Genomic DNA, 20,089 nt, shown 5'->3' with positions numbered 1-20,089 from the left:
TTAGTTTTGCCTTTTCTGAAATGTCATGTAGTTGGAATCATACAGTATATAGCCTTTTCAGGTTGACTTCTTTCACTAAGTAATATGCATTTAAGGTTCCTCCATGTCTTTTTGTGGCTTGATAGCTTATTTCTTTTATCACTGAACAATATTCCATTGTGTGTATATACCATAGTTTATCCATTCACTTATTGAAGGATATCTTGATTGCTTCCAGTTTTTGGCGATTTTGAATAAAGCTGCCATAAACATTCATATGTGGGTTTTCTGTGGACATAAGTTTTCAACTCATTTGGGTAAAATTGCTGGATCACGTGGTAAGACTATCTTTAGCTTTGTAAGAAACTACCAAACTGTCTTCCAAAGTGGCTGTACCATTTTGCATTCCCATCAGCAATGAATAAGAATGTCTCTTATTCTGTGTCCTCACCAGCATTTGGTATTGTCAGTTTTTTGGATTTTAGCCATTCTAACGGGTGGAGTGCTATCTCATTGTTGTATCAATTTGCAATTCCCCAGTGACGCATGATGTTGAGCATCTTTTCATATGCTTATCTGACATCTGTATCTCTTCTCCAGTGATATATCTTTGTTTTTGTTCTTCACCTCCTCCCCCTCCCCATTCTACCCCCCGAACACAAAACCCCTTTTTCTTACATCATGGGTTCAGACAGTGTTTTCTGGCATATTTTCCTTTTGGTCACTTCTCCAGCCATTAAGTGAGTTAGTTCCCTTGAGTAGGTACTGGGTCCACATCTGAATCCCTCCGTCTCGGTGGGTTTTACCTGGGGTTGGCCCGTGTGTTCTGTACCTTCTTTTCCCTAGTGATGGTGATGGCGTCTTTCATAAAGTCTGTAGCTGGTACTGGGTAGGCTGGTAGCCTACAACTTCAATCCCAAGGTTCAAGATTGATATGCCTTCCAGTACAGACACTACAAAGACTGGTGTGCAGACTTGTCCAACAGCAGGCCCTGGAAAGCTTAATCTTGTCTTAGATGAGAAATGAGTACATCAGGCTCTTTGAGGCCCCAGCCAGACCTCAAACTCTCTGTTTTAGCTGAACCAGCATCAAGAAGACTCTTTAAAGTCCAAAACTTTGCTGGCCTGTACTTTTCCTGTTCCATCCATTATTGTTGTCACTTTTTAGTTATAAATTTGCGTTTTTTTCATTTACAAAGACAGACAGTTGAACCATTTTACCAAAAATGTTGGAAATTAGAGAAGGAAGAAAAAAAATCATCCATAATCCTGTCACCTTTTGTTTGCGATCCTACGTCTGTCCTCATGATGATTTCTGTAAACAGTTCATTGTGAGTGATGCTGTGCCCAGTGTATGCAGGGCTTCTGTCTTATGTGAGTTTCTCAGTTTGAGACTAACATCTTCCAAGGCTTCCCTAGTACTTGGCTCATGCTATTTCCTAAATTCATCTGGCCCACGGCTGCTAGGATTTCCAAATTCTGAAAACGGCACTTTTGCTTGGGATGATGGCTCCTACCCATTGTCATGTTGCATTAACTACATCCGTTTCTTTTGCTGCTTGACTTCTCACGGAAGTGAAGAGCAGTTGAGGTAGTATACGTACCAACTGTGCTGGCCACCCACCTCTCAGTTAATACCTCCATCCTTTTAATGCAAATCACCGTGCATGGTGGTGGTAGTCCTGAGAGTGTGTGTTGTTCCTGTTGTTGTTTGCCCCTTAGAAAGTCGATCAGTGATTAGATTTGGTGATCACTGTCACTTGGAAATTAACACCACAAGCCTCCTTGTCTCTCCCTTTCTTGGGTGTGTGGATACAGAAGACTGAGACTGGGCTTACAGAGTGCCCCAGGTTCCTGGTACCCAAGTTATACAGAAGGTTCACAAGTATAAGCACAATTGCCAAGAGATAGATAAGATCCTTCTCAGGTAGTTGCCTGAAATAAATGAGCTACCATTTAGGACTTTTGAGGCTTTCTGCCATACGTAGGAATCAATAATATAATAATACTGTCTGTTTGCAGCAGGATCTGATCAGTGGATCTAGGAGAAAGGATGGCCTGCTGTCCTTTCCTGGCACTGGGTCTACCAGGTGATGGGTGGGTACACTTGGTTCCCATCCAGCGTTAATCACTGGCCTGTGTTCTTCATTTGGAGGGTCAGCCGTTCACTCATTACAGGGATAGTCATTATTGGGGTAGTTCTGGGCATGAGGTATGTAGTAATGAAAAGCATATTCCTGGTCTGGTCTGGTCTTCATGGAGCCTCCAGTCTTTTGGCTGAAGTGTCCTTGAGCAGGGAAACAGTGCAGGGAGGTGGGCTGGTTACCGCCTCAGAACCTTAGGTATCACACGGAACCTCCCTGCCTCCTTTTCTGCAGTCTGTCCCTTGAGGCCTAGTGGGGGGCTCTTTGCGAGCAGGAGTCCTGAGGCTCAGAAATGAGGCCAGGCCTGTGTTTGGGGTTGGGCCATTTCCCCATTTGTAAGTGAGAACATGGGTTCATAGCAGCTGCTCAGAGGGATGTGGTTCACTGGACTCCAGGCCCTTAACTAGCAGGTTAGTATAAGCTGGTGGCCTTCAGAGGTCCTTTACCTTCCTACTCCCTCCTGTGTTACTCAGGCTTCTTGAGTCCCCGTCATAGAACCAGCTTTGCCATAATGAGGCCAGTCAAGATGTTTTTGTTTTTCAAGTGCTGACCTCCATGTGCTGCCTGGAGATGCTTGGAGCCTTGCCTCTGACCACCAGTTTCCCTTACTCTGATCTCAGGCCTTTCAGCATGAGGTTAGGAGCTCAGAAGCCATGCCTGTGGGGAGGGGTAACTACTAGAGAATGGGGCCTGGCCCAGGCTGCCGGTCCCAGGGGATCAAGCTGGCTGCCTGCACTTTCTGCCTGTGATGGATCTGACTCCTAAATGCTTCTGAAAAGCTTGATTGGTTAGAGGACAAAACAGTGAAACCTGACAGACAACACCATGGCTTGCCCTAACCCCTTCTTCTTCCCGTTCTAGCTTTTTCAATATATCGGGTTGCAGACATGCTGGATTCCCGCCCTCCTGGAGCCAGTCTGGCAATTTTTCATTCCCGTAGCCAGGGGTTTTGCACAGAGAAAAGGTCCAGAAGGAAGGCAGTAGATGAGCAGGGAGCCTTTGGGGTTGGAGCTTTACAGGAGCATTGCTAATGTGGATCCCTTAGTTCTATGCCAGCTCTGTGGCTTGGGGCAGTATCCGCACCATGCCCCTCCTCTGCCATCCAGTGGCCTCCAGTGTCACTTTAGTAATAGCCAAAGGCCATTGCTGCCAAGATTCTTTGATCCACCTCATCCCCTGCTGCTCTCCTTCCTCACTGTGCTCCACCCACTCTAGTCTGCTGCAGTTCCTCCAAAGTTCCAGGCAGTCTCCTGCCTCAGGGCCTTTGCACCTGCTCTCCCCATGTCTAGAAAGTTCTATTCTCAGATAGCTTCATGCCTTACTCCCTCACCTCCTTAGGTCTTTCCTCAAATATCACCTTTTAGTGAGACCTTACCCGACCTCCTTATTTAGAATGGGAACCCTGAACCCCCCTCCATGAAGCACTATCACCTGCTTAATTTTTCTTTAAAGCACTTATGACCGTTTACCTTATTTTACTTAGTTGGCTTGTTTGTTGTCTGTCTGCCCTCCTTCCCACTAGAATGTAAACTCCCTTAGGGAAAGGATGTATACCAGCTTTATGCATTGTTTCCCCGGTGCATCAACAAATATTTGTTGAAGGAATGAATAAATGAAAAACTAAAAAAACCTTGCTTTGAGATTTCTCTGGCTTTTGGGAAAGCATTCTCACAGCAGAGGCAAAGAATTCTTCTGGCCCAGCACTAAGTCTGAGCGTTTAGCTCACTCGGGGATTTCTTCAGTTTGGACCCATGTACTTGTAATAGGGTTGATACTCCATGGGCATTTTCATAGGAGTCAGAGCCTTTCTCTGGGAGGAGGTGTGTGACTTTGGTAAAAATGTTGGAAGTTTGCTTTATTGGGGTGGGGGAGAACCCCCAACACCTAGCACGGTGCTTGGTATATGATAATCCCTTAATTGATTTCCTGAAGTGTTTAGTGCACATTACCTTTTAAATGCTGGGGCTGTCATGGGAGCAAGACAGGCAAGATTTCTGTTTTCATGGATTTTACATGTTAATAGGAAAAACATGTAAAAATAAGTACAGTTTTAGATAGCGCAGGTGCCATGTTGAAAATAAAGCAGGGAGGATGTGCTGCAGATACCCAGGGAGAAGTAGGGGTTGAGGTGGGTGGAGAGGTTGCATTTAGCAGGTAATCAGTGATGGCTTTTCCTTGAAGACACATTTGAACTGAGACTTCAGTGACAAAGTGGCAGCCAGGGCTGTCACGTCTTGCAACTCTAGGGGCACCGTTCATATTATTCAGTGCAACTTGTGCTCCCTGGAGTTGTACAACGCTCTGGTCACCCAACCGTGTGAAGATTGTAGGTAGTGAAAATTGTTAGTTCAGAGGCCCTGAGGTAGGAAGGACCTTGAGGTGTTCAAGGAACAGAAAGAAGGCCAGTATGCTTGGGGCTTGGTAAGAAGAGGACAGTGGAGCAAGATGAGGTTGGAGAGTTTGAAGACAATACAAAGAACGTGACATTCAACAAATTATCTGTTATCTGTTGACTGATGAGGGAAGCAAAGGGATGATTTTATGGGGGCAGGAGTGGGGTTTTAGGAAACTTTTCTGGTAATTTGGGAACTCAGCACTGGTGTGAAGGCAAGAGAACAGAGTTGAGTGATGGTTTTATTTCCCTAAAAAGGAAACAGCAAAGTGGCTCAAAGGAAATACCATTAAGATATTTGAGTCTAACTTTGGCAGTGACTAAGAGGAAAGCTCTTTGCTTTTCAATACTGTCTTATCCTGTTTGTCATTGAACGTCTCAGCCTGGTTATCTCTTTGGACAGAAATGGGAATATTATTATCATTTAGCATTTGCTCAGCTGCGACATGCTGTGCCCATGTACAGAGCACACAATAAGTACAATCTTTGTTCTTGGGGAACTGAGATGCTGAAAAAGATTTGTTTCTTCCCATTACCCTCTTTCAGGTGTCTCGATCTGGGGTGGCCGACTTCCCAGAATCCTGGAGGCTAGTGGGTGGACAGGAATTCCTTGGGCAGAACGCCCTGGCTCTTGGGTCTGTAAGAAGCCCCCAGGCTGTACACCTGTGTGCAGACGGCACCTCGCTTCCCAAATCAGACTGTGATCTTGCCGCCATTGGCCTAGCCTGTCTTTTTTTTTTTTTTAAAGATCTTTGTATAGATGCTGCTTTAGCCCAAAGCCAAGAGTGGGGGCCGTTATAGTGATGCCAAGAAACTCAAGCACCAGGCTCTTCCTTGGCCCAGAATTCCTATAGAGCACGGGGCAGGCTTGGAATCCCTCTGGGGACTGACCTTTGGGTTCTTTGGTGGTGGATGGGAGTAGAGGAAAGAAGGTACAGTCGGTCTCCAGTAGGGGAGGGTGATCAGCTTTCACCATTCTGCAGAGAAAGCGTCTGCTGCTCTTGGCTTGGTGCTTTTCTTAGATTCACTTCTCAGTCTGGGAAGCTCTTTGCTCACTGAAAGCCCAGGATAGAGTTAAGCCACCCTAAGTGTTGGGAGCCAGGTAGTTTGTTTAGCTGGGCTCTCAGCTAAATCAGTCCTGGGAGCTACTGTTTTTAAACTTGAGGAATGCTGTGGGAACATGGTACTTGGCTCCCAGCAAGGGATCTCAGGAAACATCTACTTGAGTAGGCAAATGCATTCCACGAGTCTGGTTGTAGTAGACAGAGTATCTGCTACTCAGAGTTAAAACTCAAAGGTGCCTGCCCTGCATTGTAGCCTCATGAGAATCCCAGCTCAGTGTGAGGGTGCGGAGTCTCAGCTGATATGGTTTTTCTCTTTCTTTCTTTCTTTCTTCCTTTTTTTCCCTTCCTTTAAGATTGGGCAAAATTAATATAATATAGCTGGAAGTGTTTTAAAAATCTTAACTATCAGAATATTACCATATAAACATACTGGAAAAGAATTTTACAAAGTTTTATTACCTCGAATAGTACTTGTGTAGTCACCAAACACCATTTCAAAACAGCTCATGAAGTATCAGTAATTGTGAATTTTTCAAAATAAAAACATAATCTTTGCAAATGTTTATTTTGTAATTGTTTACTGAATTCTGTTGTAATGGCTGTCACTCAAAGCATGGAAGCAGTCAGGAAGAATCTTGGGCCTGGTTTGAGGGATCCAAGGTCAAGAACTTGGGCAAAGCTGGAAGATCCAGGCAGCTCTTGAAGGATGGGGCTGATTAAGCTGCAGAGTCTAGAGGGTAGGGAAGCTAGAGGCATCTGCTGTTGTCTCAGGGAGAAATGATGAGCAGGACTGCTTCTACTGAGCACTAGGCAAGGGAAGGATGAATACTGGCTTCTCTGTTTGGGTACTTGCTGGTGCTGGACACTGTGCCATCCATTAAAAGCCTCCCAACTGCCCTATGAAGCAAATATTCTTCTCCCAGTTTAATAGGTGAGGAGACTCCAGGGCACATGGAAATCAGCTTGCCCAAGGGTCAGCTAGAAAGTGGTGGAGCTGAGCTTTGTGTCAGCTCAGGTGAGCTCCACTGCCCGTATGCTTGCCTATGTCACTGGACTCTTCTCTAGCATCTTATTAGGACCCTAAGGTAGTACAATTTTTATGCAATTTCTTCCCTAAGTCCACCCTGGGACCTCCAGAGGGTTCAAAGAGCCCAGGAGCCCAAGACTAAGAATCTCTTGTGTCTCCCTTCCTCACTTCCCAGCTTCCCTGCACTGCTGGGCCGGCTCACCACTCTGCCTAAGCCCTTCAGCTCATAACCTTGGGCTGGCATTTGCTTCCTTATCCCTTGCCCAGTATTCTAAATCTTGTAAAACTTTGCCTCTTTTCTCAGATTTAGTCTAGTTAGTAAATATTTTAGTCTCACTCTGTTCCCTTGTTCAGCAAGCCTTCACTGAGCACTTCTTTGCCAGTCACTGGTGGTGCAAAAAGGGGCAAATCCAGTCCTAGTGGGAGAGCTAGGAAGGCAGTTAGAGTACAGCAAGGAGGGTCCTGTGATGGTGGTTTGCACAGGAGTAAGGAAGAGTGGTAGGTGCCCTATATTGGTTGGGGTCTCAACAAGAAAGAGTTTGGTACCTTCAAAGTAGGATAACTGGGGAAGGGCTTGTTTATAAAGGAAGGGTACCGTAGAGGATAGTGCAGTAATGCAGGGCTAGTGGTTGGCTTGGCTGCTGCTCTCCTAGTGCTGAAGGGACCAGAGGAGGGAGGGAGATTTGAGAGCCTAGGAGGAAAGAGTTGTGTAGAGTGTCCCTCCTCCGAGTGACCTTCAGCACTAACCTTCAGTCGAGGAGCATGGCCAGCCTCAGGTAGTCTCAAAGGGAGGGAGCCCTGATCTCTCTCTCCTTCCTCCCTCTGATTTCCTTTAGGGCTTCCACTGGCTGAACCCAAGTGGAAGCCAGAAGGCTCAGAAGCCCCGCAGAGGTCAGCCTTAAAGGGCAGAGAGCAAGGTGGGTGTGTTGGTTTTCTATTGCCGCAATACAAATTACCACAAATTTAGTAGCTCAAAACAGCACACATAATCTCACATCTCCTCTGGGTCAGGGGACCAAGTGTAGCTTAGCTGAGTGTTCTGCTTAGGGTCTCACAAGGCTGCAATCAGTGTCAGCTGGGCAATCAGTGTCAGCTGGAGGGGGGATTCCACAAAGGCATGAACACAGGAGGCAGAGGTCGTGGGGGCCACCTCAGGATCTGTCTGCCACGGTGGGGATGGACCTAGAAGAGCAAACCGAAGATACTCAGCACAGGTACCCAGCTCAGAGAAGGTAACACCTGAGCCTTCCTGAAGATGAGCAGAGGGCAGAGAAAAAGGGAACAACCTGTGCAGAGTCTCAGAGGTGAGGAAGTCATTAGTGTGTCAGGGATCTGCCAGTCATTCATTCATTGTGAGGCCGAGGAGGTGAGGGGGACCCACTTCCCGGTGGTCTTGTTGAGAAGTCTGGACTTTACCCTGAAGGTTTGGAGTGGGGGTGGGCGTTGGAGGATTTTTTAGCAGGGGAGAGGTACATCATATCCCATTTTGAGAACATCAGAGTGAAGAACTGAATAGGGCAGGAGGCAGGAGATCAGCGAGGAAGAGCAGTGTTGGCCATCCAAGTGTAGGATGAAGGGAGTATAACCAACATATTATAATAACTTTAGATGAAATATAACCTTTAGAAATTGTAAATCACTATGTTGTACACCTGAAACTTACATAATACTGTACATCGACTCTATCTTAAGGGAAAAAAAAGGCCACCCCGTGGTGTGGCAGTGAGAATGGAGAGAAGAGAACAGTTGTGAGAGCTGCTGAGGAGGGAGGAGGAAGTGTCAACAGACCTCAGTGACTGCCAGCCTGGCTGCACAGGAGGACAGGGAGGGCTGGAGGATGACTCCTGGGATTCTGGCTTAGTGGCTGTACTGGTTTCCTATTGCTGCCATAACAAATTACCACATTTATTATCTTACAGTTCTGGAGGTCAGATATCTGACATGGGTCTCACTGGGCTAAAATCAAGGTGTCAGCTGGGCTATATTCCATTTCTTTTACCAGCTTTTAGGGGCTACATGCCTTCCTTGGCTCATGCCCCTTCTTCCAGTTTCAAAACTGGCAATGCACGCCAAGTCCTCATGTCACATCTCTTTGACCTACTCTTCTACCGCTCTCTTCCACTTTTAAGGACTTGTATGGTTACCTTGAGCTCACCCAGATAACATCTAGCATCTCAAGATCCTTAACTTAATCACACCTGTAAAGTCCCTTTTGCCATGTAAGGTAACATACACAGGTTCCACAGATTAGAATGTGTATATCTGGGGAGCCATTATACAGGCTACCATAGTAGTACTCGTCTTCAGTTAGAGAAAGATGGAGAAGGATCACGTTTGGGGAGATAGTTCAGATTTGTATATACTGAGTTTGCGGTGTCTGGGTTTGGTCCTTTGCTTGGGGATAGATTTGGGAATCCTCAACACAGACCTGATGTTGGAAACCATTTTATGAGGTTACCTGGGGAAACTATGTGTGGTAAGGAGGTGGCAGGAGCTGAGCCCTGGAGAAAGCGGGGCTCTGGCTTTTGCCCCTCTTTCTTCACCTAGAAAGTCCCCTAGGGGACAGATAGAGGCCATGCATGGGGAAATGCTCACATTCTGTTTTCCCTAGTGAAGTGGTTTCCAGTGGTGCCCTCTGTTTGCCAGGCAGCTCTTTATTCTCTGCATGGGTGTAAGGGGCAGAGTAGTGGCCAGTCCCAGGGCGTCATGGGGCTTGGGCCAGCACTGAGGGCCTTGGAGCAGAGTGACCTTCTCAGGCAACTTGGTGCAAATAGTAAAGGCAGCTGGTGCTCCAAGCATGTGCTGGAGTTTGGATATATGGTCCTTGCACTTGCTTGCTGTTGCCCTGGGAGGCAGAGAGCTTGTGGAGAAGAGATAGGCAGCCTCCTGTGCTGAGCCCCAGAGCTACTGGAGGTCTTCGTTTCAGTTCTTTCCGTAATCGCTGGGTCCAGCTGGGGATGTGTGTGTGCACTTGGAGGGAGGACACCAAAGGAAAAGCTTTCCTGTCTATTCCCCTGGGATGGGACCTAGAGGCTCCATTCTTCTGGGAGAGAATATCCAACTCAGTGAAGCAGGGAACTAAGCCTGATCCCAAGGAGGAGGGCTGGTTGGAAGGGAAGACCAGCCCCAGGATAAAGGCCTGGTTTTACCCAGTTCTCCAGCCAGCCTGGAACCAGGGGGTAGGGAAGGAAGGACAACAGGAGCTTTTGTAGGGAATGAAGTGACATCAGTCTTGATTCTGGAATTGGACTGGGCTGGCCTCCTGTGCCATATGTCTCCAGAGGAAAATGGTCCGCTCTTCCTTTTCTTCTGACACCAGCACTGAGCTTGAGACTGAGCCACGGTCTGTAGACCTGACTTCAGAGGTACCACCTTCACAAGGTCAGTGACATTCTTAGCTGGCCCAGCGTTTCTTGCTTCAGATACCAGTGGAAGTATCCAGGCCACCCCTAGAAAAAGTGGGCACTAACCACAGGACTCTCCTGTCATACCATGAGTGTCCAGTATGGACACTTAGCCAACAGGTTCTGTGAGAAGCCTGGCAGGCTAGATTGGCAGATACAGTAGTGAACAAGACACAGTCCTGCCCTTGTGGGGTTTACAGTCTAGACTGGGTATAAATGGTAGAAAACTTGGAAAATACAAAGAAGTTTGAAAAAGAAAAATTGTATTGTGATAGCCACTATAATATTCAATAATTTTATTGCATTTTCTTCATTTTTCTCATATATTTTTACATTGTGTGTGTCAAATATTTTGGATCACACATTATAGTAAGTTTTGTTTCATGCTTTTTAAAAACCATTTGTTTCTAGTAAAATATACATAACATGAAATTTATCATTTTAATCATTTTTGATGTATTTAGTGGAATTATTATTACGACCATCCATCTCCAGAACTTTTTCAACTTCTCAAACTGAAACTCTATACCCATTAAACAATAACATCCCATTCCCCTCTTCCCATAGCCCCTGGCAACCACCATTCTATCTTCTGCCTCTCTGAATTTGACTACTCTAGGGACCTCATGTGAGTGGAATCATATAATGTTTGTTCTTTTGTGACTAGCTTACTTCACTTAGCATAATGTCTTCAAGGTTCATTCATGTTGTAGCATGTGTCAGAATTTCCTTCCTTTTTAAGGCTAAATAATTTTCCATTGTATGTATATAGCACATTTTTTTTAATCCGTTCATTCGTGGATGGACATTTGGGTTATTTTCACATTTGGGCTATTGAATAAAGCTGCTGTGAACATGGGTGTACAAAATCTGTTCAAGTACCTGCTTTCATTTCTTTCGGTTATATACCCAGGAGTGGAATTGCTAAATCATCTGATAAATCTGTGTTTAATCTTTAATCTATGTCTATTTATTGTTTTTGAGAAACCACTATACTGTTTTCCACAGTGGCCACACCATTTTTTTTTTTTCGGTATGTGGGCCTCTCACTGTTGTGGCCTCTCCCGTTGTGCCCGTTGCGGAGCACAGGCTCCGGACGCGCAGGCTCAACGGCCATGGCTCACGGGCCCAGCCACTCCGCGGCATGTGGGATCCTCCCAGACCGGGGCACGAACCTGTGTCCCCTGCATCGGCAGGCGGACTCTCAACCACTGCACCACCAGGGAAGCCCTTTTTTTTTTTTTTTTTTCGCACCATTTTATATTCCCACAAGTAATGCACAAAGTTTCCAATTTCATGACCATTTAAAAAAGTTATTTATATTTTTATCTTATAGTTAGCAGTAGGTGAACAGCAAACAATAGAGGATATAGAGTGGGGTTCTGACTTATACTTCCTGTTCCTCCTCACCAGTTAGAGGTGGAAAACCCTTTGCCTCTCAAAACTCAGGGATTAGTCCTCCTGCTTTCAAGAAGTCTCATTTTGGGCTTCCCTGGTGGCACAGTGGTTGAGAATCTGCCTGCCAATGCAGAGGACACGGGTTCGAGCCCTGGTCTGGGAAGGTCCCACATGCCACGGAGCAACTAGGCCTGTGAGCCACATTACTGAGCCTGCGCATCTGGAGCTTGTGCTCCGCAACAAGAGAGGCCGCGACAATGAGAGGCCTGCGCACCGTGATGAAGAGTGGCCCCCGCTCGCCGCAACTAGGGAAAGCCCTCGCACAGAAACGAAGACCCAACACAGCCAAAAATAAATAAATAAATAAATAAAATTTTTTTAAAAGAAAGAAAATAAACTTCTTAAAAAAAAAATCTCATTTTTAATGACCATGTAATGTCCCACCACACAATGCACCAGAACTGATAATACCCCTACTTGTAGAACATTTAGATTGTTTCTAAATGTTTTACTCTTATAAATACCACAGAATATATTTACAGAAAAGGCTTTTTACAAACACATGAGGGAAAAGCTGCTACCCCTCATATATGCATAAAATAAGGAATTGGCTCATGTAATTATGGAGGCTGGTAAGTCCAAAATCTATAGAGCCAATGTTACTAGGTCCATTACAATCAGTATGGAGTCATGGATTTTTACTTTAATAGGTTATAATTTGTTAATACCATTTGTTTCGATGCTCACATTGTCCTAGATTTGGCCAGTGGGAGCCCTTCAGTTTGGCTTCTCTCTACTTTTGACATGTTCCCATCATTCTTCAAGTACTTACTTACCTTCTGGCACAACAAAAAGTTCCAGGCTCATTTCGTGCTTTCCCAACCCTAGATTCAGCCACTTCTCCAGTGAGCTCTGGTTTCTTTTAATGGCAGATGGTATTTAGGCACCAAAATCTGAGTGCTAGGAGTTATCATTGCTTTTGGGGTGTCACTTAGTGGAGAGAGCTAGGAAATGCACACACATATATCACACCCACACCCACATCTTTATCTATTTCTATATCTATCCCTCTATTAAATACCATATTGATACCTCTAATTCCAAAATTATATCTATGAGGCTCATTCTGTCCATCCTTTTTTATGTATTTCTAACTTTGACATGTTTACCAGTTTTTAACATTTCTGACAGAGAAACCTGGCTCTCATTATCCACGGTACATTTACACAGAAGGTAGTTTCAGAATTACCACCTCATAACACTGCAAAAAGTTAACCTACTAACCAGGGTTCAGTATTTTACTGTTCTCTTTGCCTTTAGCCTGATGACATATGGTCAGCATACTGTGTACATAAGGTACTTGGGTGGCTTCTTTTTTTCCCCTCTTCAGTGTGGTTATATTGTTCATCTGAAGTACAGTTAAGTTCACTAATTTATGTTTATATTACATTTAGCATTTTCCTCCATCCTTGTTTATTTTGAGTATGTGAAAGCATTATCATTGATCCAAAAAAATGTATATTCAGAGAAATGTCATACACTCATATATCCCACACCCCACAGTACTTCCCACCTGATTCCCTCCTATTGCTGTTGCCTGTAGATAGCCAATCTTATTTCTGATTTATCCTTCCTATGTTGCTTTTCGCAGAAATGAGCAGATACATGTACATTTTTCTGTCTTCCCTTTTCTCTTCCTCAAAACGTGGCATGCTATAGTACTCTTTTGTTGTTTTTTTGTTGTTTTGGGGGGGTTTTTTTGGTTTTTTTTGCGGTACGCATGCCTCTCACTGTTGTGGCCTCTCCCGTTGCGGAAAACAGGCTCCGGGTGCACAGGCTCAGCGGCCATGGCTCACGAGCCCAGCCGCTCCGTGGCATGTGGGATCTTCCCGGAGTGGGGCACGAACCCGTGTCCCCTACATCGGCAGGCGGACTCTCAACCACTGCGCCACCAGGGAAGCCCTCTTTTGTTGTTTTTACTTAACAGTTTCCATATCAGTTTGTAGAGCTCTTCCTCATTCTTTCTTATATCTGCATAGTACTCTTTGGACCACTCTCCTATGAATGGGCATTTAGTTGCTTCCAGTATTTGGGGATCACAAATTCTTAGAGTGGGATCGCTGGGTCAGAAGGTAATCAATATGATGGGAGTTCCCTGGTGGTCTAGTGGTTAGGATTCTGGGCTTTCACTGCCATGGCCCAGGTTCATTCCCTGGTCAGGGAACTGAGATCCTGCAAGCTGTGCAGCATGTCCAAAAAACAAGGTAAACAATATGTAATTTTGTTAGGTGTTGCTAACTTCCCCTCCAAAAAGGTTGTACTAATTTGTATCCCCACCAGCAACATATGAAAATACGTTTTTCACAGCCTCATCCATAGAATGTAATGTCATACATTAAAATTTTTGCCAATCTGATAAGTGATAATGGTATCATTGTTTTTTTAATTTGCTTTTGAGTTGCAAATGAGTGAGATTGACCATCTTGTTGTATGCTTAAGGGGAATATATCTATAGCTATAGTTTGTGAATTTTTTTACTATTAGTTCTTTGGGGTTTTTTCCCCTCAGGTTTTAAAAACAGCTTTATTGAGATAAAATTCACCTACCATACAGTGTATGGTTAGTGGTTTTTAGTATACGGCTTAGTGGTTTTTAGTATATTCAAGAGTTATATAACCATCATAACTTAAAGTGTACAGTTTAGTGGTTTTTAGTATATTCAAGAGTTGTGTAACCATCACCATAAACTAATTTTAGAATATTTTTATCACCCTCAAAAGAAACCCCACACCCATTAGCAGTGACTCTGCATTTGTCCTTAGTCCTCAGCCTGAGGCAGTCACTGATCTACTTTCTGGTCCTATAGATTTGCCTATTCTTGACACTTTATGTAATATATAATATATTACAAATTATATTATTTATCATAACACATACATAGGATCATATAACATATGGTCTTTTGTAACTGCCTTCTTTCACTTAGTGTGATATAATGCTTATAGTGTTCCAGGTGGTTTCCGAATATTTAATCCTCACAACAACTCTGAAATAGTTACTGTTACTGTTATTATCCCCATTTTATAGATGGGGATAAACTGAGGCATGGAGAGGTTAAATATTTTGCCTGAGGTCACACAGCAATGAGAAGATGGGCTTTGGAGTCAGGCAGACCTCAAGTCTGAAGTCCATCACTTGCTTACTGTGTGACTTATAGAACATTGCTTAAACTCTCTCAAGTGTCTTTTTCTCATATGTTAGTTAAATGAGGATAACAATGGCTGAGTCACGGGGTTGTTGGAGAATTAAATAATATGGCATCAGAAAAGTGCTTAGTACAAGGCCTCAGACTTAGTAGGTATTCAGTTAGTTGTAGTGGCTATTAGTAGATAGAGTCAGGTAAAGGCCTGGTGTACTTGACATGGTTGGCCCTGCTTCCCCTAGCATTTAGGTGTATCTGAGATGCCAGCTTTTTTTTTTTTTTTTGATATAATTCACATACCATGAGATTCACCCGTTTAAAGTGTACAATTCAGTGCTTTTTAGTATATTCACAAGGTTGTGCAATCATCACAATTATTTAATTCCAGAACATTTCCATCACTCCAAAAAGAATCTCTATACCCATTAGCAGTCATTCCCCATTCTCTCCTTCTCCAACCCCTTTCTGTCTCTATGGAGTTGTCTATTCTGGACATTTCCTATAAATGACATCATACAATATGTGGTCTTTTGTATCTGGCTTCATTCACTTAGCATAATGTTTCCAGGGTTCACCCATGTTATAGCAAATAATCAGTACAGCATTCCTTTTTATTGCCAAACAATGTTCCATTGTATGTATATACTATGTTTTGTTTATCCATTTCTATGTTGATGACATTTTGGTTGCTTCCACTTTTTGGTTATTATGAATAATGCTACTGTGAACATTAGTGTACAAGTTTCTGTGTGAAAAATGTTTTTGGTTCTCTTGGGTATATACCTAGGAGAGGATCAGCTGTGTCATATGGTGTATTTAACTTTCTGAAGAACTGCCAAACTGTTTTCCAAAGCAGCGCTGCCATTTTACTTCCCACCAGCAAAGTGTGAGTGTTCCAATTTCTCTACATGCTCGTCAACACTTGTTACTGTCTGTCTTTTATTTTGGCCATCCTAGAGGGTATGAAGTGGCACCTCATTGTAGTTTTGATTTGAATTATCCTAATAATTAATGGTGTTGAGCATGAGATGCCAACTTTTAGGTCAGCTTTTTCTGCTTACCCACACTCTAGAAAGTCTCTCCCAGGTTCCTATTTGTCTGATTGGTACCTTCTTAATCAGGTGCCTTGGGGGAGACCTTTGGGCAGGTTCCAGTGGTTGCACAACTATGTTAGGATTCAAGGCACATGTTTTTCCTGTTGGCAGGTTTAATGTTACTCTTGAGGCTGGCACAGTCATTGCCTAGGCTCACTAAACTGCTGGGACAAAGCCAGCTTCTCCCTTGAGCACCTCAGTGCGCAGGATCAGAAGTTCTTGAGCTGGAAACAATCTTGAGAGGCCGTCTCATCCATCCTTCTGCAACAAGACAGTTAGAACCCCTCCCTGCCAGATTGGGGAGGATCTGTAGTATATTCCTTTAAGAATCTCTGTAGGAAGAAATTCCACTGGGCCCCTTTACCACCAGCCAGTATTTTAGCAGCCTTCGGTGTTAGAAAGATTCTTTGCTCTGACCCAGATCCCACCTTCTGCAGCACATGCTGATTTCCTCTTACGCTTGCCTTTCTTGGAGGATGCGCGAGACAGCCGCTCTCCAGGAGGGGCTTCATCGTCTGGTCAGATAAATCTGCTTTGGCTGGAGGAGCCCTCACTTGAGGGAATGCAGACCAGGCCAGGCCAGGCCAGGACCTTAAAGACTGAATGACCTTGTCACTGGGCTATTGCCTGAGCAATCTGCTTTGAAGAAGAGGCCTTCTGACAGGCTCCAGGTTGTGTGTTTATCCTGAGGCTGGGCCATTCCAAACTCATGTTTCAGAGTTTAGAGGTTGCATCCAGCCAGCCTGGTGGGTGGTAATCAGACGCAGGTGGAGACCATCTGGCCAGACCTGTCCGTCTCAGCCAGTCAAGTGAGGGCCGGCCTGCCCACCGCAGAGCTGGCCCAGAAAGCAGCCCGGGTGGAGGCAGATGGTGTAGAAATGCATGTGCGTGCATGCACACCCATGCATGCGTGTGTGTGTGTGCACAGCCCTCTTTAGAGAGGCGGTGCTGCTTGGATGCATGTGGTTACTCTCTCTGCATCTGAGGGTTCACCCCATCGCAGTCTGAGGAGCATGTTTCTTTTAGTCTGTTTCTCAAGTTTTTGCGGTTAGAAATCATGTATTTTTCTTGGCCTGAGATGAAAGCCGGGGAGTAATGGTCTCATACATTTTACAAAGCTGCCTCTAATTGGCGGCTGCTTGAAATCTTCCCTTTGCCCTAGTGACCCATCTCCCTTTGTAGGGTTTTAACTCCAAGTCAGTCTTGCATTACCCCAGGTTTTCATACTCCTCGCAAGCCTATAGCCCTTGGGAGGCAGCTCTTACAGCCTCAGCTTGCTTAGCTATTCCCTCAGCCTTTCTGCATAGAATTGCCCCCAAACAGGGCAATTCAGCAAGGAAAGAAAATAGCTTTCACTGCATCCTGCCAAGCATCTTCTCGCCCGGTCTCCAAAATTCTAGGAGTGTACCCCAAAATGGAGTGTGCCTCCCACAATTATAGATACTCAGAGAAAATAGTGATTCTAAGGCTTCCTTTTCAGTCCTTTAGAGAACTTAGCTTATCAGAGGTGAGCTCCTCACTGCAGCAAGTGCAGGAGGGCTGGACCAACTCGGGTACACAAGCAGGGCTAGCCCTGGTGTCAGAGCTTCTGAGACGTTAGCACCTCTTTCTGCCCGGTCTCCCGGCCTGGCCCCTTGGGGGCGATGATGGTGATGATGGAGGAAAGATGCCACATGGAATCCCAGGGTTGGGCACTGACTGCATCATTGCCCCTTCAGCATTCTCCCCTCTGACCGCCTGTTCCGGTAGCTTGGCTCTCAAGGAGGTGTTGGCTGTCATCTTATTTTATGGCTTGTATTTGTATGCTGAGGAGTTTAAATGTGTATAATCATTGTGGCTCATGTTTGTAGAAGATATAATTACTGAAAATTATATCATGAACATAGTTTAACTTTTAGCCCTTCCCATGCTGGCAAGCCTCCTGTAACTCTCAGGAGCCCCTCCCTGAATGCTTCCCTCACCCCAGAAGGTGCCACCACCAACCAGCCTTGCTCTGTAATCCGCATCATTTCCCTCTCTGGCAGAAGTCCATTTCAGGGACTCCCGTGGAGACTCAGCCTCCTGGGCATTTCCTAGCAGACGGGGAGGCAGACACTGCTCCCCTGCCTCATCTCCCTATGATGTTTGTGGCCATCATCATTCTGGGCCACTTGGGGATGGGAAGGGAGGGCAAACTCTGCTTCCTCAAGGTTCCAGTGATTGAAGAGTACACACGGGGTGCCAGGTTTCAGGAAGAGCAGGTGCTGATTGATGAGTGCATGTGGGGTGCTGGCTTTCAGGAAGATCATGGGCCCTCCCAGTATTTGGATATTTGGAATCTGCTTTGGGACCCATCCTCAAATGCTGAGTTTGGAGGCCAGCCAGTTTAGCCCAAGGATTGTCCCCTTGTGGGGCAGGGTGGAGGTGGGAGTGGAGAAAGGGTCTCATCCTCATAGGGTATACAGTAGGACATATATCCTTAGCAAACTAAGTAGGTGCTTATTAATAGCTTGAAGGAATAAAGAGTGTGAGAAAGGGTTATTTTCAGTATTGGAAATCTTCCCTTTGCCCTAGTGACCCATCTCCCTTTGTAGGGTTTTAACTCAATCATACAGAAAGGAATGTTCCAGAGCCACAAAACCTGGAACTCGTAATTCAGGGTACCAGCAGGGGAATTTGATTGGTGGGGCTGAGGTCACACACATGTGCTGTAGCTGGCAGGAGGGCAAGGCTCGAGTTCTGGTTGCGTATTGGCTATCGAGGTCCTTCCTCCCCTCAAGGCTCAAGATTCTTCCGACTAGGGGGTTTGGATGCCGAGCCTACCCAAAAAGGGGAAGAACTTTAGACAACAAAACAGTGTTTTCCCTAAGGTAGTTACACAAAAAACATTTGCTTTTTATTCCTTCCAGATTCACAGGAACAGATGGACCTAGTGGTTTTGGCTTTGAGTTGACATTTCGTCTGAAGAGAGAAACAGGGGAGTCTGCGCCCCCAACATGGCCAGCAGAACTAATGCAAGGCTTGGCCAGATATGTGTTCCAGTCAGGTAAGAGCCCCAGGAGTTGGCTGGTGTGGTTGTCCTTTCACCATGAGCCTGCTTGGGTTGGGAACCTGAAGGTATATTTTGATGTCCGTGGAAGGACCTTTCCTGGGAGTGCTATACCGCATTTGTACCATAAGGGTGGCTTGTTTCCTGGCGTTTCCTGCGTGGAAAGCTGCCTGGGCCATGGGAGGGAAGGATATGTCATATGACCTCCTGCAGCGGGAGTCCCTGACACCCTGAACCTTGGTTGCAGTCTGCCAGCCATACTTCTGATTCCCAGCGAGCCAAAGGCCAGCTCAGCATGGAGCTGACCAACACTTTCTCTGTCTGCCCCTTTCCCACAATTAGCACACTCTTTCCTCCCTGATGCCAGTGGCCTAGCCACCTCCATTTCTGGGGCATGAGCACACATGTTAATCTTGGCTAAGTCTAGGGTTAACAGTAGAGGATTAGGGCAGAGAGAGAACGAAGTGCCTTGAGCTTTTGCTCCCTCACAGCGTGAATGGGAAGTTGGAATCAGGCAAGACCTTGACAGTCAGAAATATTGTTTGATTCAGATGATTCAAGTGCCCTCCAGGGGATGGTCCTGTGCCCCTGGTGCCCTTCTGGAGACTGCTAATATGGAACCTGAAGTGGGGACTTTGTGCTGGGAGCCTTGGTCGCATGCTCTTGACTCAGCCTGCCTATAGTCCTCAAGTGGGATGAAATGTTGGAGTGGAATTCAGTACCTTTTATGGAGGGTTTCATATCATCTGAATGTTTCTGTGTGGTTAATTAATTGCTCAGAAACATTTCCCATATGACTTTATATTTTGTTTCTTTGGTTTGGTAAGTAGTTTTCAAATGAAAGCCAACACAGTTTTATCCAGCTCTTGCTCTTTGACTGTCGTAGATAGGAGCAGACTAGCATCTCAGCCAGGGTCTCTCAAAGTATGGTCCTTGGACCCCTGCATCAGAATCAGCTGGAGAGCTTGTTGCAAGCACACGTTCCTGGGCCCCAGAGGAGATCTCTGACTTAGAATCTTTGGGGGGTGATGTTCCCAGATGCTCTGGTAGAGACTAAATTTGGAGAACCACAGATCTGGCAACTTCTCTGAGTATAGTGACTTTTTTTTCAGCCTTGAGTAGGCTATAAATTGGGGGTGCAATTGACCATCTAGGTTGAAACCCTCTGCCCTCGTTTCAGACCCCTGGGGGTCAGTTGTTGGCTGGATGGCCATCATGTAATGGGACTGATCCTTAACTACCATCTACCATTGTGTGGCCTATGGGATAGTACCCTTTTGGAGGCTACAGTGGGTCTTCTGTAAGCAAGGGTTCCCAAACCTGGCTGCTCATGAAATCCTCTGGGATCTCAACACAC

The 20,089-nt window shown here is 45.4% G+C and overlaps 1 protein-coding gene across 3 annotated transcripts in view; it reads left to right on the top strand.

The window, feature by feature from the left end:
* SUFU (SUFU negative regulator of hedgehog signaling) overlaps window positions 1-20,089 on the top strand; it is a 113,460-nt gene that overhangs the window by 14,511 nt on the left and 78,860 nt on the right. For all 3 annotated transcript variants that reach the window (XR_014015381.1, XM_081228670.1, XM_081228671.1), the window contains exon 3: window positions 18,593-18,729. Coding sequence is in view for 2 of the 3 variants with exons in the window: in XM_081228670.1 (XP_081084796.1) it covers window positions 18,593-18,729 (137 nt within the window). In the remaining variant the exon portion in view is untranslated. The remainder of the gene's footprint in view (window positions 1-18,592; window positions 18,730-20,089) is intronic.

The sequence above is a fragment of the Mesoplodon bidens genome (genome assembly GCF_964165515.1).
Source record: "Mesoplodon bidens genome assembly, chromosome: 1".
In the NCBI taxonomy this organism is placed as follows: Eukaryota; Metazoa; Chordata; class Mammalia; order Artiodactyla; family Ziphiidae; genus Mesoplodon; species Mesoplodon bidens.
The sequence above is the reverse complement of the archived record's forward strand: the minus strand, read 5'-3'. Positions and strand labels throughout refer to the sequence as shown.